This window comes from Thrips palmi, unplaced genomic scaffold (assembly GCF_012932325.1).
Source record: "Thrips palmi isolate BJ-2018 unplaced genomic scaffold, TpBJ-2018v1 HiC_scaffold_18, whole genome shotgun sequence".
Classification (NCBI taxonomy): Eukaryota; Metazoa; Arthropoda; class Insecta; order Thysanoptera; family Thripidae; genus Thrips; species Thrips palmi.
In genome coordinates this window covers 13956400-13981258 of record NW_023144627.1, presented here as the reverse complement: position 1 = coordinate 13981258, position 24859 = coordinate 13956400, and the positions used below count along the sequence as shown (strand labels likewise).

The window sequence follows — 24859 nt, the reverse complement described above, 5'->3', positions numbered from 1 at the left end:
CGTGTCCGCCCCGCCGCAGCTGTCGTTCGCCGTGACGCTCTGATGAGAGAGGGCGGCCCAAGACGGATTCCCCCGCGCAGCGTTCTGTCTCCCTCGCACCTGCTCGCGACGCCGCGCGAGTGCGAGAGAGAGAGAGAGACAGAGCGACGACGGCAAGGCGGCGTGCGCCGGCCGCCAAGTCGCGCGCACTCTTTTCGCTCTTCGTTTCGTTATTAATTGTTTCCTCGGCGTGGAAAATAGCGGGGGAGCCTCCCCCGCCCCTTCTCGCTCTGTTTCCGAGAAAAATAACGAGGAAGGGTGGGGGAGGGGGGAGGCGAAGGGACCGAAATGACTCGTGATTGGAAGAAGGGCCACTGGTATTGGTGCTCCGCCGCTGTCTCACCCTCTGCTCGCCCGAGGGGCCCCCGTCTGAGAGCGAAGGGGCGCCGTCTTTCTCCACTCCGTTTGGAGTCTAATTTGGTTGGGGGGGGGGGCACGTACCCGCCGGGGGATGCAGGTCGACCGCCGATGAGTGTGCTTGTGTGTGTTGGCAAGCGTTCAAGCGCCACTTTCGGACCATATGGGCGGCCAGCACCCCGAATGCCACTCCGATGGCCCACAGGCCCCCTCAGTGACTTTGGCCCTGCTGCTGCCACTTTTCCGAAACAGTCTCTCTCGCACTGTCGCGGCGGTTCGTTGGAGTGCGAGAGAGACAGTGGCGGAGGGACGGAGCCCTTAAGTGGTGCAAATGGCGGTAGATTGAGGCACGTGACCACGTGACGCGACGGCGAGTGATTTGGAAGAAGCTGCCAGTTTTCATTATCCGCGAATGTGTGTGTGTGTTTGTGTGTGCGCGCGCGCCCACTCGCACTCCCGACGGCGGGCACACTGTACACAGCCGAGTTGCTTGACCCAACCCGCTCCGCCTCGTCTTCCCGCCACTTCCGCCCGCAAAACGAAAACAAGACGGAAAATGCAGACGGAAAATGACTTCCTTATCACGTCGCTCCGCGTCGGCGGCGGCGGCAGTCGGCTCGGCGACGACGAAGACGGCGACATTCGCGCCCGCGAATCACGTTGCACGCCGCTTGTTACGTCGCGCGGCGTGTCGTTGTTGGACACACGATCCTGTTGGAGGCGGTGGGCCGATTCGGGAGCGGGCGTATCGCCATGCCCCGCCACGCCCCGCCACGCCCCGCCCCGCCCCGCCCCATTGAGTGGCGACCTTCGCCTTGAGTTTCCGCTCCTCTCGCGAACCGCCGGGGGAAAGGGGGGGGGGGCAGAGGCAGAGGGGCGGCGGGAGGGGAAGGGATACAAACTGGTGGTGCAGCCAGCCAGGCAGACTCACCCGGCCCGGCTGGGGCAGGCTGGGGTAGACACTCAGGTCATCGCCTCGGCCGCCGCCGCCCCTCCCCTCTCCGCCACTCCGGCATTCCCCCGACCCCTCTCACCTGCAGACGTCGCAGGCGTGCAGTGAGCCATCTGGCCATTCTTGTGTCGGCAGCGCTGCGCATCCCTCTCTGGCGGAGGCATCTTCGGGTGACAGACAGACAGAAGACAGACAGACATCAGGCAGGGAGGCACACAGACAGACACAAACAGACAGATACAGACAGACAGATAGACAGACACAAACAGACAGACAGACATCAGGCAGGCACATCGAAACGCACGACGCACATCGCTCGCGCTGAAATCGAAATTGACACCGCGGACCTTGTTGAATAATTTTCCGGTGCCTCTTTGTGGCCCCACGAGTGCGAGAGAGAGAGAGACCCGTCCGTTTCTTTATTTATACGGCATGCGCGCGGTTCGCGGCGATGTCGGTGACGCACTGCATCGGCCGGCAGACGTATTCCGAAAAAGGATCGCCTCATCTCTCTCGCTCTGGCTTTGGCATCCATAAGTGCGACTGAGACGGAGCGACGAGACGGCGTGTCGGAATGAAGCGGCAGGACGTCCTTGTGGGCCTCGCCGCGCTATACGCGCCGCGCCGCGCGTGCGGTGTCCGCCCGCCCGCCCGCTGCAGAGCTCGTTTTGCGAGTCGGAACCACACGCGCGGTGACGCGCAGCGCGCACTGTAGCAGACTGATTCCTTTTCGTCGCTCTCGCACCCACAGGGGACGCCCCATGAGTGCGAGAGAGACGAAGCGACGAAAACGACTCTCGGAATCGGTCTATGGCTGAGGCGCTAACACCTGTCCCGCCATAAAAAATCAACACGTTGAAAAACAACTATCGAAAAATCTTGTCGATTTTCTTTTCTGTTTGAAATGTTTGTTGCGTTAGTGCTGCCCGTGGCCCGCTTCCCCTTTCATGCCGATCTGAATTGGTTCACCTCTGTGTGGTTATGCTGTCAGCACACTGTCGGCGGGGTGGACCTTCGCTTTGCGGCTTTGCACCCTGCGGTGGCGGCGGGTCGAACGTCGGCGTGCGTCGCCTCGCTATTCACAGTGTGGGGACGCAAAGGAAAGCCGCCGCGGCAATCGAAGCGACCGCGGCGGTCGCAACGCGTTTGACAACGGCGCTGCTAAAGGGAAAGACGAATCGAATAACGACTCGACGGAACACGACCACGCGTTCTTTTGCTTGGCCGGCCGGTCGCCGCGCCGCTCGCCTTACATGGGCACGGACGGGGCGTGGACGCGGACGACGACGGCCACCTGCGCGATGACCGCCGTGCGCGGTGCACGCGGTGCACGCGGTGCACTGTCCGCGCGATGTAACCGGGAGGGAAAAGCCGGCTCGGTGTAAGGGGGCCTCCAAGTCCATGCGGAAGGCCGTGTTCGCACTGCCGGGCCGCCGCACCGCCACCCACACGGCGGCCACAGCGGCCACGGCGCCGACGGGCCGTCACAGCCGGAGTCCGGCCCGCTGGCGGGGCCCGGCGGCCCGGCGGCCCGGCGGCAGTCGCGTGCTGCCTGGCCGCCTTGGTGCGCGGCCGGCGCCACCGGCTCTTTCAATTCCAGCGGAAGCAAGCGTTTGCGGCACGAAGTTGTCTGCAGGGCGGCGGTTGGCGGGTTGCTCGGGTCCGTTTCCGCCGTACCGAAACTCCCGGCCCGCTCTTTTAGCCCTCCCCAACGACCTACACGGCGTGAATGTACTCGGCCCCTCCTCGTCGTCCAGCCTCACCCCTGGCCTTTGGGGCGACGGCAGAGGCTTTGCGTCGCTCTGTCTCTCTCGCACCCGAGAGAGACTAGCGCTGCCGCCCACGCGCTAACACGTCAACACGTGCGGTCGCGCGGCGACCGAGGAGCCACGTGGGGCACGGGGGTGGTCGACGGGTACCTTGGATGCCTTTGGTCCTTGGACGCGACGAGCACGGCCTTGCGCGGCACCCACTCAGCCCCACTCGCTCTGTCTCTCTCGCTCCTGCAGGGGACGCCCCGTGAGTGCGAGAGAGACAGAGCGACGGAAAGGACTCTCGGAATCAGCCTGCAGAGGAGACGGTTTGAAGAGCAAATGGGCTGGGCAGCGCAAAGGTAGGGGAAGAAGAGAGAGGTGGTGAGTGGCGGACACGGACTGGCAGACGGACGGCGAGATGGAGCGAGATGTGGACGGGCGGACGGGCGGACAGACCGACGGACAGGGAGGTGGCGAGGGGCTGGTCCATGGGAGGGGAGGGGGTGGCGCGGGGGCGGGGCGGGGCGGGGCACGGGGTGCGGGGGTTCCAGCGGGGCGGATCAATACGCTGGAGGGGTGGGGGCAGAAGCGTGGGCGGCGGGGCGGGGGCGGCGGCGGGTGCCTTGCACGACCTGCCTGCAGCCGCCTGCAGCCTGCACGCCAAGTCGCGCCGCCGCCCCCCGCGCCGCCCCCGCGCCGCCCCCGCGCCGCCCCCGCCCGGTGTCCGGTGGCGCCTGCACGGCGACGTTTCAATTACCCGGCCGAGTGCGAGTACCTCGGAGTACCTGCCACCCCACCGGAAGGCGACTGCACGGCATGGGCGTTTGCCGATGATTGGAGGTGCATTCGGTGTGCGGGGACGCTGATGCGGCGCGGGGCGTGGTTCGAGGAGGAGGGGGGGGGGGCGACCCGCGCGCCGCCAGGCCGCCAGCGTCCCTGACCTGGACCACGGTATCACGGGGCAGGCCGGCGAGTGGCGGCGGCGTCTGGCTAGCCGAGGACGAGTTCCGAGTATTGCGCAAGTCGTACGAACTTGCCTGTAAAAAGAGGGGGCGGGGCCGCGGCGGGGCTGTGGGGCGGCTGGTCTCTGCCCCACTCTCTGACTGGCCCGCTGACTCAGGCGGCGGTGAGTCAACCGCTGGGCACAGCGAACCCATCTCTCTCGCACTCGTGGGGCGACCCGCAGGGGCGAGAGAGACAGAGCAATCAGACTACGGGCGAGGGAAGTTCGGGCCGCCCCAGCCGCCCCCTTTACAACGGGCCCCACACTAAACTGCCCCAAGGCCTTTCCGTCCGCCTCCTCTTGGCGACAGCGTGTCCCCGGGCAGGCCATGCGAATGGAGCTTCTAGCTGTCGCGTCAAAAACGGGCCGGGTGTTGCTTCGTTAGCACACACCCCGTGCAGCGCGCCGACCCGACCCGACCCGAGGCAGACGTTTAGTAATCTCTTCCGGCGCGCAGCAGCAGCCTCGGAAACTGTCCGATAGTCGGCGAAACGCGGCCGTTCGTTACCCCGTGACCCGGCCGGCCCCCCGCGGTCCCTCGCGATATGCAAATCGCGAGCCTACCTCCTCGACGGCGTCCTCGGCGGCGTCCTCGGCGGCGTCCTCGGCGGCCGCCACTGGAGTCGGGCTCTTTATGGCGGCAGATACCGATCCATCGGCCGGCAGTGTACTGGCACTGCGGCGGCGGTCTTGGTGATGCGTGGCGCGCTACCACGCCAGGGCGGGGCCGCGGCGTGGTGACGTCACGTCGTGGTGCTGCCGCTGCTTTAAATGTCCGCCCGCATGGCCGCCGTGGTGCACCTGTTGGCTGCAACGAGCCGCGCTGCAGTCGCGGCCCCGCCCCGCCCCGCCGCGGGCCGTCGACGCCGGCCTCGGCCTGACACGTCTCGATGCGGGATGAGTCTTATGAACGGGGAAGCCCCAAGCCCCCCAGGCCCCCAGGGCCTGATCCGCGCGTGTGTCTAAAGGGATTTTACGGGGCCCGACGGCCCGGCCGACTGGCCGAAATGACAAGTCGATCCATTACGGCACCCTCTTCAGCTAGAAGCACCCCCTGGGGCGCCACCAGCCGCGCCCCGCCGCCGTCGCGCGCCCCGCCACCCCACCCCACCGGCGGCCCAAACCGCACGCAATGGTAGTCCGTCCTCGGCGGGGAGGGGCGGTAGTCGGAGAGGGAGCAATGCAAGCCGTATACAAAACAAGCTGACTCTCACGCGCACACAGCGCGCGCGGGCTGCGCGGGCTGGGCAGAGCGCCGTGCCGGGTGGGCAACCGGAACGCAGCGCTGCGTTGCGGCACGGCGGCCCGCCAGGCGTTTGCAGTGGGGTGGTTTTTGTGTGTGAGTGTGTGTGTGTGTGTGTGGCGTCTCCCTGGTAGTAAATGGTGTGACGTCACTCTGGGCCGCCCTTCTCCAGGGGCATGCCGTGCGGCGGCGCCTGGACGGTCTATTCCTAGTCCCTGTGTTGTGTTTGTGTGTGTGTGTGCGAGGGGCGTCGCAGCACGTTGATAAGGTTGGGCTTGGTTAGGGCAAGTACAGTACCGCTGCCGCGACTTTGGTTTGAAGTCGCTCTCGCTCGAGTCGTTTCGCCCTGCTCTGCGTTTGGCGGGGCGTGGCCGAGGACGCGCGGTGTTGACTCAAGCGGCTTTTGGTGGCGCGTGGGCCGAGGCGGCCGAGGGCCGAAGCTACCCCACGCCGGAGGCATGTCGTCGGATTGGCGTCCGGGCGTCCGCCTGGGCGGCCCCGTCCGCGAATGCCGCTGTGTGTGTGTGTTTGTCTGTGTGTGGCATTTATTTATTGGGGTGGGGGCGGGCCGGGCCTTCCTCATGGAAGAGAAATGAAACGTACGCGGTGGCCTTGCCTGGCCCTGCCTCCAGTGCCTTGGATGCCTCTGCTACGTTATTCCGATAGAGCGACACGTAGGCCCTTGAGTCACCTTGTGTCCCCTCTGCGAGTGGGGAAGGGCGGCGGGTGGACTTCCCTGTGTGGAGGCATGGAAGTGCCCCTCTATATTACACGGCGGCACAACCCCTCCCCCTTCCCTTCCGTCGCACACCGTCACCGTACCGACCGACCCCTCCAGCAATGCCAAAGTTACCCGCGGCTCGAAGCACCCCGAGCTGACTTCATGGCTGCATGATTTTCCTATCCGGAAGGTCCCGCCCAGTGGCCATAGCACCTCCGGAAACTCGGAGCTCGGTTCGGGAGGCAAGGCCGCCGTGCACGCCGCCGTCGTCGCGTTGCCCGTCGGACTGACACCGTCTGACACCCAGTCTGACACCCAGTCTGACAGCGCGGCGTGTCGGCGCCTGACGGCGGGCCGACGGCGGGCTGGGGGATGAACGAGGACGACCTTGGCGGCCTTGACCTTGACTTTGCGCCCTTTGCTGCCGGGACCGGGTTGGCGGCGGTTGGCGGTGCCCTCGGCGCCCACCTGCTGCTCTACGGTGTACTGACATTGTTCATTTCAACCCCAAAAGTCAGAGTCCAATTTCCTCCCCCTCCCCCCGTTTTTGCACAGAGCCATTGCATGCAAAGTCGATGCAAAACGCCCCGCCCCGCCCCGGCCGCCGCAGGCCTTGTCGTGTCCGCCAGCGACGCGATGCTCGTTTTGTTGTTGAACTTTAACCTCTCCCTTTCGGCGCCCCCCGCCCCCCGCGTCTCCCCTCCCATCAATTTTCCACGACTTTTCCCCTCATGATGCTTTTCAGCCCCCTCCCCCGCTCCCACGCGTCCCTCTGCTGACTCCATTTATACTTCTTTTCATCGCGGTCTCGCTCGTTGTATTTTGTCGTTATTTTTCCTCGGTGATCTTTCCTCCTCCCCCCCCCGTTTTTTTATCCCCGTGACGGCTTTCTCTCTCTTTCTCTCTCTCTCGTGTTGTTTCTTTTCGGTCTTTAGAGTGTGACTTTGCCACCCCCGGCCCCCCACGCCACGCCCCGTTGACGTCTGCGGGTTGTCCAGGCCTTTCGGGTCGCCCCCCCCCTCCCCCCCAACCCGTACTTCTATATCGAGTCTGAAGCCGGCACTGCCGGGTACCGACCCACTGATTCCGAGAGTCGTCGCTTGTCTCTCTCGCACCTATTAGCGACGCCCCACGAGTGCGAGAGAGACAGAGCGACGCAGTGTGCAGGCCGGGCGGCAGGCAGGCACGTGGCCCTCGCCCTTGTTGCAGTGGGGTTGCGGTCCGCCGGCCCGCCTGCTGCAGGTTGCCTGCTCTCTGAGCCGCCCGTCGATGGGTCAGTCGGCTGCCCTAGGCTGCCCCAGGCTGCCCCGGAGGCTGACCCCGACGACTCAGTGGCGAGCGGGGCGCGCTGGGCTATTTATAAACGCGGGTGCATGACCCCTGATGCGTTTTGACGATATTGTGCGCCGACCCGAGCGGACTGCCGGCCGGCCCCGGGGCGGGCCCAGGCCGCGGGAAGAGGGCCCTGAATGCAAGTCGCGCAGTCCGCTCCCGGGGCGGGGGCGGGAAGGGAGGGGGGGAGCAAACGGCGGCGCTATTCGCTTTCTTATCGGCGCTGGGTTGTTGCTGATAAGCGGCCGCCGGGACGGCAATTTGAGTGCCTTGGCGCCAGCGGGCCGAGTCGCTCTGTCTCTCTCGCGCACGTGAGGCGTTCCACCCGTGCGCGAGTGAGACAGAGCGCCGTTCGGAAGGGGCTTACAGCGCCAGAGCCAGACCTAGCCAACCGCGGGGCGCGGGGCGCGGGGCGCGGTGTGTGTAGGGTTGCCTACTCGGCCGCTGGGCAACCTCGTGGCCGCGCTGGGTTGCCACCCGCCACCCCCAGCGGGATCGAGTCAATGATTTATCGCGAAGGCAATGAGCCGCTCGTCCATCCCGTCAGTACTACTGCGCGTACTACTGTCCGCACTGGCCGTCGTTCTGCCCGGCGTTCTGCCCGTCGCGGCGACACGGGGCTGCGCGTCGGCTGCGTGGTGCGGTGCACTGTACTCTGCCCGAATGGAATGCGGGGCCGTGCTTCTGCTTCGCTTGACTCGCGTCGTAACAATCCGCGGCCCGAAATTCGTGCCGACGCTACCCCGCACGCCGGGGACGGGGCGACGGGGCGGGGTAGCGACGGGGTCATTGCTTTTTCTGCTGATGGGGCACATTGCCCCCGTTTCGCCCGCGCTCCTAAAATAAAATGAGCACGTGTGGTGGTTTTTTTTTCGTCTGGTGATTTGATCCACTTCCATCGACCGGGGTGATGAGACCCCACACTATCTCCCGTTTCCCTCTGTCAGCCGAGCTGCTCCCTGAACACGCTCTCTGTCTCTGCAGGTGGAGCAGCGCGATGTGCCCGGCATCGACTGCGCCTACCTGGCCATGGACACCGAGGAGGGCGTCGAGGTCGTCTGGAACGAGGTGCAATTCTCGGAGCGGAAGAACTTCAAGGCGCAGGAGGAGAAAATTCAGCAGGTGTTTGAGAACCTGACGCAGCTAGAGCACCCCAACATAGTCAAGTTCCATCGCTACTGGACGGACACGCACAACGACAAGCCAAGAGTAAGTTGGACGCCACTGTGCGCTTATTAACGTCAATCGCCTTTTCTGTTCGAATATTGAGAGCAATTTTTAATTGTTTGCTCAGGTCATCTTCATCACCGAGTACATGTCATCAGGGTCCCTAAAGCAGTTCCTAAAACGCACCAAACGAAATGTCAAGAAGTTACCACTGCAGGCCTGGAAGAGGTGGTGCACACAGATCCTCTCAGCGTTGAGGTAAAAAAGTTCATCACATTGTCCAACCCTAGTTGTTTTGTTTGTATTCATAGATCCTAAGCCTAGATTCAAATCTCTTGGAAGTGTGTCCTCAGATCTAATTCCCATCTTGAAGGCTAAAAAAAATTATTGTAAGTTGGAAGCAGAAAGTCTCCCCTTTAACATTGGACCTGAAAAGCAAACTCATTTTAATTTTCATCAGCTATCAATCAAATAAAGGCTTTCTTCAGACTACTTCCACAAACCTTGTGGTATTGTTTTTGATTGTCACTATGTGAAAGCTCGTAAGGTACTTCTACAGTAATGCCCACCATATCAAGTTTGCTCTTCCTGTTTTGAAGTCCTATTCGTTGCATTTTTTTTAATCGGACAAAGGAAAACATAGCACACTTAAGGAAAATGCTTTTCATTAGATATTTTTCCCTGAACTATGGCTTTAAGTAAAGATGTGCAGACTGAACTTTGGTGCTTTATACATTGTATTATTCACCAGGAATTTTTTCTGGGGTCAACTGGCAAGCTTATTCCATTAAAATAGAGTGTTTTGTGTATATATAGAAAAGCGAACCATGCTCTAGCTTTGCTCATTTTCCCTGAACTTAGTCTGTACTCTGTTCTATCCACCTAAATTACAACTTTTATAAAAATTTAAAGTGCTTTTAATCTGTTTGAAAATGTGACCTCTTCTATCTGATAGTTTGAGGCATTCAATTAATTTAATGGTTGTTCAAACTTTTCTTTGCTTAAAAATGATGTCTTACTTCTCTCCTCAGTGAGTTTCAACCAATGTATATTGCCTTTCTTTGTTTGCAATATCCATAAATTTTATTTATTGGGTCACACTTCCACCACTTTTAACCTTGATTAGTTTTGCTGTTGTTCTTTCATTTTTCTCTCTGGGAAAGAATTTCCAACAATCCTTTCAAATTTTCAATTGAAGACACTATGTCCTGACATAATTTTTCTTGTCTAATTATCATGATTCAATTTTCAGCATGTGAGGATCAATCCAACATTTCAACTTTACAAGTTTCTGTTTGCCATTTTTTGTTGCTTTCATTTATTTAGTTTGATAACTCTCCCGACGGAAGAGATGTTTGGGGTAGGAGCAGCATGCAATTTTGTGAAACTTTCACCGATGTTGGTCTTCCTAGCGTCTCTTTTGGGCCTCACTGCTGTTTCAACTTCATCTAAATTTATGAATGTATAAAATAATTCTAATTTTCACATGACAGTTGCTGTTATGATGCCAGTAGCAACCTTCACTGTTTGCCTTGTTTTAAATGATTTTCAGCCCTGATGAGCTATCAGTGTGTGTCCTGTTGAACCAATTACATTGCATCCTGCTCTTTTTGAGCTGTAGTCGCAGGCTCGTGCAGGCTACTGGGACTACCATCACTCACCCTGAGTTATGAACAAAGTTGATTACTTAATTATTTTCTGGATGAAATTGCTGTTGAATCCAATTTAGCACATCCAGTAAAGCTGACAATTCATTAGCAATATATGCTGTGAAGGTTCATGACATGGTGGTTGGTGGTGGGCCCAGACGGGTGTGGCTTACGTGTCGGAACACGTAGAAAATGGCGCACCATTTTGTTAGCCACATGTGGCATGCTGTGGCATGCTATGCCAACCGAGTTGATGGGGTCAATCCTGATGTTTCTTCTTTTCAGTTACTTGCATTCCTGTTCTCCACCTATCATCCATGGGAATCTCACCTGTGATACCATATTTATTCAGCACAACGGCCTTGTCAAAATAGGATCAGGTAAAGTTCAAGACAAACACAAAAGAAAAGGGAAGAAGGTACCCTTTCTTTTTTACTACGTATTTTTTTAGCTTTTAAGGACAGGTAATTCTTGTTTTTTAGTTGTAAGGCTTGACGAGAGACAATGCTTGTTTGCCAAAGCTCACTCATGTCTCAGACAGTCAGCTGGCTGGAGTCATTCCCAACGCAAACGCACAAACACATCGGCCGATCGCGGACCGAACCGTTCCGTCGCCGTGTGTTAGGAGCCACCGGGGAACCAGATTTCGCGCAAACGCCCTGCCGTCGGACCGGGGCGTCGTTGATGCATTGACGCGACCGGGGTGCTTGTGCGTGGGGATACCTGGCAGCGCTTTAGAGAGCGCCAGTGGCACTGTCGAGGCATGAAGAGCGCTGCCACGTCCAGCACTAACATTGTTGTCTGTCTGTTTTCCCCCCACAGTGGCACCTGATGCCATCCATCACCATGTCAAAACATGCAGGGATAACATGAAGAACATGCATTTCATTGCGCCCGAGTATGGAGGTGAGTAGGAATTAGAATTTCTTTTTCTTAATTAGAGTATTTGGTTGATTTTCAGCAAATGACCGTTTTGTTCTTTTTTTGTTGCAGCATCTGTCACTCCGGCTATCGATGTGTATTCATTTGGAATGTGTGCACTTGAGATGGCTGCACTGGAAATCCAGGGCAATGGTGATTCAGGGACCTTAGTAACGGATGAGCATATCCACAGAACTATTGAGAGTCTTGATGATGGGCAGCAAAAGGATTTTATATTTAAGTGCCTTCATCGAGACCCCTCAAAACGGCCTAGTGCGAGGGAACTCCTGTTTCATCCTCTACTTTTTGAAGTCCATTCCTTGAAATTACTAGCAGCACATGCTCTTGTGAATAGTGCAGGTAAAAACTAAAACATAGATAGTTCAGTTGGAGATTTTGTACTTTGACCAAATCAAAAAGTGTCAGTTCTAATCTCCCTGTTTAAATCTGATTTTAGCAAATATTTCGGACACAATATCAGATGAAGTAGTCCAGCGGCTATATGGGCCTGATGTTGTTGTTGCCGAAATAATGCATACTGACCGACCTGGTGTTCAAATACGCATGGGTGATGTGCAGGTTACAGAAAAGCTAGAAAAGTTTGTTGAAGATGTGAAGTAAGTATTATAAAAATTTATCAACTGCTCTTCGTCATTGCCTTCTAAAGATTAAATTGGTCTAAAATTCGTCTTTTTCCAGGTATGGTATCTACCCCTTAACTGCCTTCAAAGCAAGGCAACCTCCTCCTCCTAGACCTAGAGCAGTATCGCCAGAAGTTACAGAATCTGTCAAATCAGTTACTCCTGAACCTCTAGATATTGAAGCTAGAAGAGTGGTAAACATGATGTGCAATGTGAAACCAAAAGATGAAAGCTGTGACCTGCTTGTATGTGATTTTTGTTTTGAATTTTCTCAGAATACCCTGGTTTGTTTTATTATCTAACTGTGCATTGATACCAATATTTGTTCCTTGCTTTTAGATGACTATCCTTTTAAGAATGGATGACAAGATGAATAGGCAGCTGACATGTCTTGTATCAGAAATTGATACTTCGCTCCTGCTGGCTCAGGAGCTGGTCCATTTTGGCTTCATTAATGAGGTGAGTTTCAGTAGAAATCAGCTGTTAGTAGAGTCACTCTTTTGATATTCTAAATAATTATAACAAATAATTTTCCCTTTGGCAGGCGGACAAGGAGAAGATTGCATCATTGATAGAGGAAACTCTCATCAGCTGTTTCAATCAACAGATGCCAATGAGGCAGCAGCTACAGCAGCAGCTACAACAGCAGTCAACAGTTTTAATAGGACCTGCCCCTACGGGCAGTCTTACAAACCATGTTTCTATTCATACTGGAAGTTAGTAACGGCTGACTCGCCGGCGAGCTCAAGCCAATGTCGCCGCCGGCGGCGAACATGTATCTTCTTGTTTTTATCTCACTTTACGAACATTTAATTGTAATCTGTGAAAGTGAATTCATCCCTTGTCGAGGCTTGCGGATGTACTGGGGTGTTTTGCTTGCAGTGATGTTATTTATTCAAAAATGATGTTTCTCTCCCAGTAGTAGCTATATAAGATATTACATTCTTTCTATAGTATTGATTTTTGTTTTGTATTCAGTCAGTTCTATTTTCTGTTGGCATTTGTAAGTAGCTGTTTGTTATTTGATGTGATTTATAGCGAACCTAAGTATTCTGTGTTCACTGGCTTCAGTCATGTCTGATGCCTACCCTCTGTTGTATCAATTTCTGCTTTGCAAGACACCCTACTTTTAACGACTCAGCACACTTGTGAGAAACCATCACTATAGTAGGAGCAGGACATAAACTCCTGAGATGTTCAAGTCAAAAGTCATATTTTTTTACACATTCGTCTGATAATTTTATCATTTCTAATGTTTCATTGCAAAGAAATTTTTGTATGCAACCTCTATCTGTATACACACACTGCTGCAAGTGAGTATGAGTACTTTCCAAGAACTGAAATCTCCAATTAGGCACTCTTTGGTGGTGACTTGTCCTTGTAGATTTCTAAATTTTTGCTTCACTGTAAAATTAATGTAATGACAGGATCTATTTCCTTTTTGTGGTTTTCTCAACTTAAGTTTAAACAAAAGTTTTGAGGCCTTTTTATTTTATTTTTTATTTGAAGGGTCAAGCTCACTTGCAGCATTTTTAGGTCCCTTATCACACGCCTACCTCAGTCAGGTTTAACTCACAGGTGATTAAAAACTTCCAGTGTTCAGCCTTATTTATCTGATCATCTTCATTTCAGGGACTACCTGTGTTGGCATTTGAACTTGTCATATTTTTATATGAATATGAACTATCATTTGCTTTTCCAGTTGGTTGGATGAAGCATTTTAACAAAAGATGAATTGTATTATTGTATTCTTGCTTAAAAGCTTTTGATAAGTTACCAAATATCTGTTTGAAAATATAGTATTGCGTTAGTCAGCATATTAAAAGACAAACTGTGTCATTGTTTCCCAGGACCATATTGACATTTAGAATTGTGTCTGAAATGCTGTGGATTTTTATCACCTTAAGAAGTTGCATTTTGAATATTTAAGTTTGAAATTCAATTAAGTTATATTATGCTGCTGTGAAAGTTGAGCTGTGCGTCATCTTCTCTCACTCTCCCTTAACTCCTTTGTCCTGTGATAAATAATAGATTAATTACTCGGATTCCACTAGAGCCTTGGAGATAAGTCTGAAATAGTGATTTTGGGATGTGAGTCGATGAGAGATTGTAAGGTGCCTGGCTATGGGGGCTGCCTCTGTGATGAACCTCAGCTCTTTTCTGTGCGAGGCGAGGTATATAATTATTGTCTTATGTATTTGCATTCTTGTCAATGTTATTGTCATGTACATTGTACTGCTCTGTCAAATTAGTTTCCAACATGAAATTATTATTTTATTAAATGTATGCTAATGATGCCTTAATTAGTAGCCAAGCTATGTAAGGCATCTGATAATGTACAGTGTGTTCCAATATTGGTGGCAACAGCCCCTATAGAGGCACTGATATATCTTGACAGGCAAGTCATCAGTAATCTTAATTCCGACTGAGAATTTTAAGTCTTTTTTTTTTCTGTTTTGTTTTTGTTTATATTTTGAAATACTCAAGAAAACTCAAGGGCCTTGATGGTATTCTATATCTTGAGTTGCTAGTTATGATGAGACTGACTTTGGTTGCATGGCTTGTTATGGGTTTGTATGACCAGTGTGTCACACATGTCATGGACCCACTCTATGTATGCCCAAGTATAGGTGTATCTGTTTGTAAGCGTGAGCGTGTGTATGTGTGTGAGTGTATTTGTGGATATGTGCTGTATATGTGGACATTCGTGCTCTTCAAGTCAATTGACCATGTTCACACACTTCTTGGTTATATCCAACAGAACTCATCAGGAGTTCTGTAAGTTGCGCTTAGAAATTTGTTAAAACCTTGTTTAATTGGTTGAACAGTAATGTTTCATGGCTCATGGTCATATACTAAGTTCTATACTAAATGCAGTTCATTTATGGGTGTATTCTTTTGTGTAGTTGTTCATGTAGTCTCACTTAAATGGCTTAGTTCTGTTGGATTCTACCCAATGTTTGTGTAATTTGACTAAATTTTACCTGAGTGAACTTGACTTGAAATGAGCAGAGTTGGTCACACTATTGCTTGGTGGCGAAATCTATATATTTACTTTGTGTGTAAGATAGATTTTTTTAAAATGGCGAATCAATTTACAAAAAGAATAGTTTTGTTCTTCCCTAGTCTAAATGCCAGAGCCACAAGTCTCTAAGCAGACTTATAACAATGAGCTTGTGATTCTTACTGGCTACACCTTGCTGAAGCATATTTGTTGCTGATGTCCTTCTGAAAATTCAAAGAATAACACAAATGCTGATGTGGTCAACAGTGCTTCAGCTGTTTCTTATCCTCTGCCTCCTTTTTTTAAATTATTATTGAAAATTCTTTTAACCTTCTGAACCACAGTTAAGCTTCTTTCATCTAATGTATTGAAGAAAATAAGTGCATCTTGAGCCCAAAGTGATAAGCATTTTTCTAAGGTTATTTTATAATTTCATTTTGACTGGATCAAATTAGTCATAAAATCATATGTCTATTTTATTTAAGTAAGAGTTCCATAATATCTCAGACTTGGAACATTTGAAGAAGACAAATTCAGTCTGCTGGTAATTTCACTAAAAAAAATTATTTTGTCTATGAGCTGCGCAAGTCAAGTGTTTATGTACAGCTATTGATTGTGATTGTCAATTTTAATATGTGGAAATTCAAAGAGATTCTGAATTAATCTTAACACTTGTTGCATTGGATGTGAAAAGTATTTTTGGTGTTTTGCACTGTGTTTGCATACCTTTCCTCGTGGATCCAACTCACGTGAACAGTTTTAGGAGTGACTATTAAGCCTCCTTCAAATCAGACAGAAAAAAATGTGTTCCCAGTTTCTTCTAAATTTTGTCACGGAAATAAAGCATTTGATTTTAGACTGCTCAAAATAGAAATGTACAAATGGTTGTTTTTCTTTCTTTTGTGAATCCAGCTGTCGAATTTTATTAAAATGAAATAGTATCTTCAATGTGTGATTTTTTTAATGTGATTTCCCCTGCCCTTTTACCCCCCACCCGCTCAACACTACTGGCCCGAGCCCGAAGTAGTGAGTCAGATACAGTATCCAGGCTCTCTAGGCTTAAGCTAAGACTTCTAAGATTTGATGTAATTCATTAGGTTGTTCGCTTAGCTTCTGTTTCTTTCAAATCATGAAAGACATGTCGATACGGTTTCAATGAAATCATTGGAGGTAACTGCCCGAGAACTCATTTTTCATTTTCAAATCGGCCCAGGGATGCCGCCAAACTTGAGAGTTGTGGAATACGGCTATTACCAACATACTAAATGCAACCTTTTTAAAAAGAAGTCTAAAGATTTGCGAATCCGTGAGCAACAATAGCAAATGCTCATCAAAAGCGTATTCCTTACGTTTACGGTTTGGATATCAAAGGTATTTGGATGAGTATACCGAATCAAGTGGCTGGTCCCTGTCTTCAACAGTTGACCAAACTGTAAGGTAGCGACTGTCGCGCCCTCTGTGAGCGGCCATGCTCGTCACAGCAAGGCATGTCCATTGGCCAGTCGTCAGCCAATAGGGCCTCGCTTAGCCATTCGTGCCTGAGCTTCCACGGTCCGTTCATCTGTCTGTCCTGTGGGCTGACTGGTCTCCGTCAGCCATATTTCCATTTCTTCACCGGGCAGAGAGGTCATTATTCGATTTTGATTCCATGCTTTCTGTTAATTCATTGTTTGATGGTGAATTATGAATCCAGTCTATGCAGTGGCTGTTTTGATTATCCCAGAATGGCTCGTAACTTGCGAGAAATCACGCTGCATTATCCGTCTCTGTTGCAGGTTTGGTGGGGTGAACTGCCCACCTTTGATTGACATCGTCCTTAAACTCAGGAGTCTTGCTGTACAATGTACGGCAACGGGTATCCGAATCAGACGATGTGAGTAGGACTTAATAAATGTCCGTTGGTGATCCCATTAGCCCTTTCCTTCTTTAAATTCATACACTCAAAAATCTGCCGCATCCGCCATCTTGTATGATTATTCTGCCTTTTATTGGGGTCTACGTGGCTTGCACGGTTTTCATTCATTTTTTGTAGTCTATTCGCTGTATCAGGATCCTCTAATCATATGGAGGCCTTCGCACATTTGTTTTGGTACACTCATTCGAAGCCAGCCTCGCTTGGCTGTCAGTTGGGGGAGTGGGGAAGTGGGCTTGACCCAGAGGGGGCATAGGAGAGAAAGTTGTCAAGAATTTTTGGTCAATGGCCGGCAAAAGTCAAATTTTGCCATCCAATAATTCTAACTTTCTGTTTGGCCTCTTGATATGTCATGTCAGCAGCAACGATTTTGACATGTCCCAATTAATTTCTTGCAACTTACTTATTCGACAATAGTTGACCTCTTATCATGCTCACTTATGGATTTCTCTTTTTTTAATAAATAGAATCTGCGCTTCCTACCAATATATAATGCTCCTGACACCTAATTTATTAACTTAAAGTTTGAATGGCATAGCTGGAATATGTATTCATCATGGCTCAGCTATTGTCCTACATCTTATCATAATCATTCATTTACTTTGATGTCTTTAGTGAAGCCGTATATGTTCTCATCACATCTTCCTTGAGCATGGTTTGGTTGACAGTCATTACCTGCTCATTGTTGTAGGCCTAGTATGCTCTCACCGCCCATTGTTGACATTAAGGTCAACCCTACTCTGTTGTGTCCAACAACCTTCAGTCATAGTGTAGCGAAATTGGTCAATTGTTGACATGAAGTGATTTTATAACCTTATGTTGACAAGGAGTACTCACTCTATTACTCGACATTTGGAATTTCCACTTCATTGTATAAGAAGTGACTAATAAAGGCTTTCTTTGTTGACTTTGCATAATGCATTTTTCATTTTTTTTGTGCCTCCTATTCAATCATCCTATGCACGCCATTTCTGTTTACTTCAGCCATATCTGATCTGTAATATACTGGGTTTGTCACTATTTGGAGTTGGTTGCACAATTGTTGATCTAATTTCACCTTGGTTTAACTTAATGTCCAATGTCAAGTGCTGTAGACACCGTTTCATATTGGTTGAACTTAAGGACTGCATGTGGTCACATTTTGTCACTTCATACCTTAGCTAATAGCAGCTCTTAAATTCATCACAGCTCAGGTGTTAAAGAATGCACCCTAATCAACTCAACAACTCTTCATTTGCTTCTTTAACTACTGTAGCCGAATTGGAGCTTTACTACCCTTCTTACATATCAATCAAACTTTAAAAGAAGGGTCTTTCTCTTGACCTTAATTTCTTGGAGTACACTCAAATCATTAGGAGTTCTGTGCTTTACAGAGCTCTCTTTGATGTGGGCATGACTTCATTGCCTGACAACAAGACTGCTCTCCACTAGAATATATATTTCATTGTCTGAAAGCAGCACTTGCCAGCTGGGTATACAATCTCCATGAACCTTCACTTTGTGATTTAAGATTAACAATGCTCCCATTTAAAGACCAGACTGGGTCATTCTTCTTGGGTTCGACTTCCAATAATTGGTCATCCATCCTCCAAATTTGTTGGGGTAGTAGTCAGAGTCAGAAGTGGTGGTTAAATAGTGATATAAGATTGAGCGTTTCCTATGCGCTTTGCAGGTACCCAGGTGGGAGACAAGGACGGGACAGACCAAACTTTGACTCTTTTCCGGGGCAAGGGCCACAAAATTGGTATCCAAGGGGCCCTATGAGTAAAAATGTTATGCAAGGGAAAGGTTCAATGGGCCCAGGGCTGATAAGCAACAATGCTCCAGAGCACTGTGACACAGGCAGCCATATGCTACAAACTTTTAACATGAATGGATCCCATAATACCATGAGGGCTGGGCAGCCACCCCGGTAAGAAAGAATGCCTGATTTCTCTCATTGACCTAACATTGTTTTTCATTGAACAGACTCTTGCTAGGCTGAGAATTATTATGATTGTTGTTTGCTGTTGAGGCATTTCTTCTCCCTGGCATCTGTCTGTTCTTAGATTTTTGTGTCAATATTTATATATTTAATATCTTCATTATATTTTCTGGGAGTAGTGAGTGGTACTATAATTACCTTGCCTTCATGCTTTCTTTTGCTTTGTCTCTTTTTTGCTGTATCTTTACACTATAAAGTAACAGCACATTGTTAAACTCTTTTTGCTAAAAAAAAAAAAAGAAAAAAAAAGTATTTAAAACATGTGTTGAGGTACTAACTTTATTTAACCTTCTCTCTCTTAGGTTTCCCAGAGGGGATCAACAATTCAAAAGCCGCTTCTGGGCCAACTCAAATCAGCAGAACAATGGCATGAAGCAGGATCAGACTATGAAGAACAACCTTAAAAACAAACAACCTGGGGAAAATTTGCGCAAGCCTCAGTGGGATCTCAATGTTCTCCAACAGTTCGCTAAGGACTTTTATGTTCCTCACTCTAATGTGGCTGGCAGGTTAGTTATTCATTGATTTGTTTTGTTGTGAATTCAAGAGATTTGCATGGTCTTTAATGTTACATTAAATGTATTATTGCTGTCTTGCAGGTCAGATGATGAAGTGAGAGTGTACCGTGAGAGCCGTGAAATAACAGTGAAGGGAAAAAATGTTCCCAATCCCAATCAGGCTTTTGAAGAAGGAAATTTCCCCGAGTTTGTCGTGCAGGAAATTCTCAAGCAGGGGTTCTCTGAACCTACACCCATCCAGGCTCAAGGATGGCCCATTGCATTGTCTGGCCGTGACATGGTTGGCATTGCTCAAACTGGATCTGGAAAGACTTTAGCTGTAAGTTTTACCAGCCTGTGTTTGTTTTGTTAGAAGTCCAAGCTGGTGGATGCAGTCTTCCTTACTTAACACAATTCCTTTTGTCCTCTTAGTACATGCTGCCAGCTGCTGTGCACATCAGCAACCAGCCTCAACTCTCCCGGGGAGATGGTCCCATTGCCCTGGTGCTTGCCCCAACCAGGGAGCTGGCGCAACAGATTCAAAGTGTTGCCCGTGACTTTGGCTCGTCATCACTAATCAGGAACACCTGTGTGTTTGGCGGTGCACCCAAAGGGCCTCAGGTATAAACAATGGAGTCCAGGATGACGCTTGTTATTTGCACATTCCAAAATGTTCACTAGTATATTTTTCCAGGCTCGTGATTTGGAACGAGGAGTTGAAATTGTAATTGCCACTCCTGGACGCCTGATTGACTTTTTGGAGAGAGGCACCACCAACCTAAGGAGGTGCACTTACCTTGTGTTGGATGAAGCCGATCGCATGCTTGATATGGGCTTTGAGCCGCAAATCCGCAAGATCATTGAGCAGATTAGGGTACGACATGTTAAAAATTTTCAATAGTTTATTTATTTACAGTAACTAGTTGAATTTTTAATATTTGTTGTTTATTTTTCTAGCCTGACAGACAAGTGCTCATGTGGTCAGCAACATGGCCTAAGGAAGTCCAGGCTTTGGCTGAAGATTTTCTTACTGATTACATTCAGATCAACATTGGATCTCTTGATCTAGCTGCCAACCACAACATTCGTCAGATTATTGAAGTCTGTCAGGAGCATGAGAAGGAAGAGAAGTTGTCAAAGCTCCTGAGAGAAATCAATGGCAAGGCTATTGTGTTTGTTGAAACGAAGAAGAAGGTGGATGATGTTACAAAACTGATCCAGAGAGAAGGGTTAGTACTTGATTGCTTTTGAGTCGGAATGTCTGTCCCCAGTTTAGCAGCAACACCTTAGGACCAATGTAACATTCTTTTATCACTAATCTGTAATCTTAGATCATGGGTTTTGTTAGATGAGTTGTCACTTTATGTGATGGAAGTTGTTTTTCTTCCAAAGTTGTGGTGTTAACAGTTTTTATTTTGTCCTTTCAAGTTGTTTTGCTGCTGCTGCTGCTAGTCTTTTAATGTAAGCCGTCATTAAGATTAATTTGTAGGTTTCGGTAGACAGATGGGAGGTAGTGCAGGGGGAAGACGTGCAATCCGATTGTGCCAAGAATCTGTGGTGTGCATGTGGGTTTGTAAGCAAGCTGGCATAAGTGGTAAAACCTTCGTTTTTTGTCAAATTTTTGGGAATTGGTTTTGAAAAGTGGTTATGCTTTTAATAATTTCTTCCTAGTTTCTCCTAATAATGAACTTTTTTTTTTTTTTGTCGGTTTGTTTAGCTGGCAAGCAATCAGTATTCATGGTGACAAATCTCAGCCGGAGCGTGACCATGTTCTTGCTGAGTTCCGCAGTGGCAAATCGAATATCTTGGTCGCAACAGATGTAGCTGCGCGAGGCTTGGGTATGTTGCACAGTTGATGCTTAACACTTCTCCCAAGTATTTTGATTTGTTTCTTAAATAAATCTTGCTTTTTAGATGTGGAAGATGTTAAATTTGTCATCAACTTCGACTACCCCAACACTGCTGAGGACTACATTCATCGCATTGGACGTACTGGTCGATGCCTGCAGAGTGGGACAGCGTATGCCTTTTTCACCCCTAACAACCAGCGCCAGGCTAAGGAATTGATCGGAGTGTTGCAAGAGGCCAATCAACCTGTCAACCCTGCTTTGGCTGAATTGGCTAATATGGCTCGCAGTCAATATGGAGGTAAGAGAAGTTCATCAAGTAGGCCTGTCTATTTAATTTAGCATTCCTCAATCATGAAAATATTATTTATTTAGGACGCAACCGTTGGAACAAGTACAGTACCAAGGACAATTCAAATGGTGACCGTAACCAAAATCGCCAAAATGGGCAGAATTGGCACAGCAACAACAATGATAACAGGGTGAATGGCATGGGAAATGGCATGGGCAACAACTCTCCTCGTTTCAGTGGGCCCAATGCTAACAACTACCGCAACCCAGGTGAAAACCGTGGAAACTACCAGAAGAGTGGATTCCAAAATGGGTAAGTTGCTTATATATTTCTGTACTCTCCCAATGCATTGGGGTTTCTGGTCTAATTCTGGGATTTTTATTATCATGCAGATACCAGAATGGCTATGGCCAGTCAAATGGCTACCATGGGCAGCAGAATGGCTATCATGGACAGCAGAATGGTTACCACAATCAGAACGGATTTGCCCAAAATGGATATGGAGGCCAGAATGGCTACCAGAACAACCGCGGATTTGGTAATCAAGGTGCTCGCAGCGGATTCCAGAACAACCGTTACAACAACCGATACAACAACAACTATGCCAACAGTCAAGGAGGCCACAATGGTCAAATGTTCAACATGCCGCCTCCATTCATGATGCAGCCAACAGCTGATGGTGGCGTGCAGAGCCTGATCAACAACAAGTTTTTCCAGACCAACAGGCCCCCACAGGCCAGCGGAGCCTGCGCATACCAAAGTATGTCTCCGAGTGCTTATGGAGGCTACCAGACCCCAGTGGCTTATTACGGCTACTCTCAGCCACAAGCTGTGCAGCAGTAGATGTATTTTCTCTCTGTAGCGAGCTAAATTGGCTCGATGTGTGGTTTGCTTTACTATTATTTTGCTCTATAACACTGCTAATCTAACTTAGAAAAATGATTTTTAACTATTTTTTTTCCTTGGTTGTTATGAGTATTCTAGTTTAGGATGACAATTCTTTTAATATCTACTCATTAAACTGATGTCTTCCCTCCATTCAAGTATTTGGACTGAGAAAGATTTGTTTATTCCATTGCCATTATTTTTGTGTTAGGGGTCAGTTAGATCAGCTGTCATAAATAGTAATCTAGTTACCTGAGAGCTGCATAAAGTTACCTGACCCGCTGGCCGGGCAGTGTGCCCTCCAGACGCAATGTGATTTGACATACTATCACCAAAGTTTTCTCATTATCATTTAAGCTGAGTACTCTGCCTCTGGTCTAAATTGATCTTTATTTCCTTATATATGTTTGTTTCATGGAGTCCTCTGACCAGTCAAATGGCACTCATTCTGTACAAGTGAATATATAGTATCGGTAATTGCTCATGAAGCAAAGGGGATAGTCAAGGATTAACTGTCCCTTCTGTCCTGTGATTTGTTTGTATATATTGTTGGCAAGATTTGATGAGCTCTCGGCAGTTGCTGATTAACTGTACGAAACTTACAGTCTCATGCTTTTGTCAGTCATTGTTTTTCTGAGATCTGGGGAAAGTATTCCCATGTAAAACGGAGCGTCATAGTATCTTCTCCATTGTTCAGATCTTGTTTCATATTCATCTTGCGTTTCAATTTATCCTGAGTTGAGACGCAGTTTTTCAATGTATATGTGCAGACAATTATTCAATGTATGTGCAGACTGTTCCTTCTTCAATTTTTTTTCTCTTTGTCTGTTTCCCTTTTACAAATTGATTTTAAGGGGGGTCTGGAAGTGAGTAGATTTTGAAAGAAAACTTAAATTCACTCTTATTATTAAATATTGGTGTGTGGGACAAGCACTATTTTTGTCATTTTGATCTTACAATTGTTGAACCAAACAAAAGCTATGTAAGACCACATTCCAGTTATTGTATATTTCCTTTTTGTCGACTAATTGTTATTGTAGTTTTCCATATTTCTGTATGCTGTTGAGATGCACGAAACATTCAGAAGGGGGGAGGGTTGGGAGGTACGACCACCTAGTTTTTATTTTGTGTCTGTGGACACTGCTAGTACTGGAAAGAAACTATTTTTTAATAAAAAAAAATTGTTCAATGTATTAAGAGGACCAGATGTGCATCTGGTTGATGAGAGTACATTGTTATTTATCTTTTTGTTGAGGGGGTAAATGAACATGACAACCGGTCTTTGACTGAATTGTATGTTCTTAGGGCCTCTGTTAGGCTTGAATTCTCTTATGTGAAGAAAATTGTGACTTTAGGTCTACAACTATTTATTTGCCCAAGGACTTCACACTGTTGGAGTCTATATATGTTGAAGTGTATGGCTTTTTTATTTGTTTTTTTTTCTTTATGAAAAGATATTTATAGATCTTGAAAGCGTTCCTTAACCCCCTAAATGATCTGTCCCCCTCAAGGGTCGTGTACATAGTTATGAATCAGAGTTCAATATTATGTGTAAATTATTGTGTACGTTTGAGTCATTCATTGATTCATTCTCAATTACACTTGTTCTGTGATATGTAAATCGTAGCAAATAATTTTAACTTAAGTTGCAAGTCCAAGAGAGAAAGGTCGGTTAGAACCATGCTATTGAGTATTTTGCTATAGGGAACACTGTTAATGGTCCTACTGTACTCTAAGTACTGATTGTGATATTTTCTTCAAAAGACTGATACCTGAAAGTGGTATGCTTTTATTAAGACTTCTGCTCTGTGGCAGGGGTTTATTTCCCAGCTTAAAATTGTCACGTGTGTTGGAGTTTGTGCAACTCTGGCATAAATGTTTTTTACAAACTTAGTTATATGAAAGTCAAAACCTTGTGAGTTGACTTAGTTTTATGGAGCTCACTCCAATTTTCTGTTATACAGATTGACACAAGGTAACTTAAAGCATTGGTAGTTGGCAGGAGGAGGGATGAGTGCTGGTTCTGGCCGTGAGGGGGTGCATCACCTCCGATGCCCTTCCACACTCCATCGCCTACCTTTCTCATTGGAAATGGCATGCCGTTTATCTGAGGGCAAATTCGTTTGGCAGTCCTTGTGATTGTCGAGTGTTGATATTTGCTCTGTATTACCTAATGCAGAAACTTGTTTTGTTCTTGTTCTTTTATTGAAAGAAAGGAAACATTGTTTTAGTCAGTTTCATTGCTACTAAATTAGCAGTTCAGTGATTTGTTAACTGCTTTTGTTTTTACCATGACATATTGCAGATATGAAAACATGTTTGATTGCGATACGAGCGACCCTTGACTCTGTGATGGACGCATCTTCCTAAGCTGAAGGAGCGGAACTCTTCTGTTCGTTTCCTCTGTGCATTTCTAGTATGTTATACAGTATTATGATAGTAAATGAATATCACCTGAATGTATGTTTTGAATACTATGGCAAATGAAAATATATTAAAATTAAATCATTTGCTGTGTGCGAGCTGTAAGATGGCTCACAGTTCATGATTTAAGAAAAAAAAGAAATAAAGAGTACATATATAATAAATTTCATCTTAGCCCAATCTTGTGTTCATTATTACCCTGTTCCCTTTATTAATTCTCATTTTCTGTGGACTT

At 48.3% G+C, this 24859-nt stretch overlaps 2 protein-coding genes across 4 annotated transcripts in view; both read left to right on the top strand.

Moving 5' to 3' along the window:
* Positions 1-15731, top strand: part of LOC117644513 (nuclear receptor-binding protein homolog) — a 28595-nt gene extending 12864 nt beyond the window's left edge. For both annotated transcript variants that reach the window (XM_034384040.1, XM_034384041.1), the window contains exons 2-10: positions 8386-8610; positions 8696-8826; positions 10503-10597; positions 11040-11123; positions 11211-11498; positions 11596-11755; positions 11838-12024; positions 12119-12238; positions 12324-15731. In XM_034384040.1, the coding sequence (XP_034239931.1) occupies positions 8386-8610; positions 8696-8826; positions 10503-10597; positions 11040-11123; positions 11211-11498; positions 11596-11755; positions 11838-12024; positions 12119-12238; positions 12324-12500 (1467 nt within the window). In that variant the 3' untranslated portion in view covers positions 12501-15731. The remainder of the gene's footprint in view (positions 1-8385; positions 8611-8695; positions 8827-10502; positions 10598-11039; positions 11124-11210; positions 11499-11595; positions 11756-11837; positions 12025-12118; positions 12239-12323) is intronic.
* A 514-nt stretch (positions 15732-16245) lies between these two features.
* LOC117645552 (DEAD-box ATP-dependent RNA helicase 20-like) lies at positions 16246-24804 on the top strand. Of its 2 annotated transcripts, XM_034385838.1 has the most exons (12): positions 16246-16409; positions 16559-16656; positions 18368-18607; positions 18982-19188; positions 19279-19516; positions 19609-19797; positions 19871-20050; positions 20134-20405; positions 20894-21015; positions 21091-21324; positions 21399-21627; positions 21708-24804. In XM_034385838.1, the coding sequence occupies exons 2-12, from the start codon at positions 16625-16627 to the stop codon at positions 22156-22158; spliced, it is 2394 nt and encodes a 797-aa protein (XP_034241729.1). In that variant the 5' UTR covers positions 16246-16409; positions 16559-16624; the 3' UTR covers positions 22159-24804. The 2 variants fall into 2 exon arrangements, with proteins under 2 accessions (XP_034241729.1, XP_034241730.1); XM_034385839.1 differs by lacking the exon at positions 18368-18607.
* Positions 24805-24859: the final 55 nt, after the last annotated feature.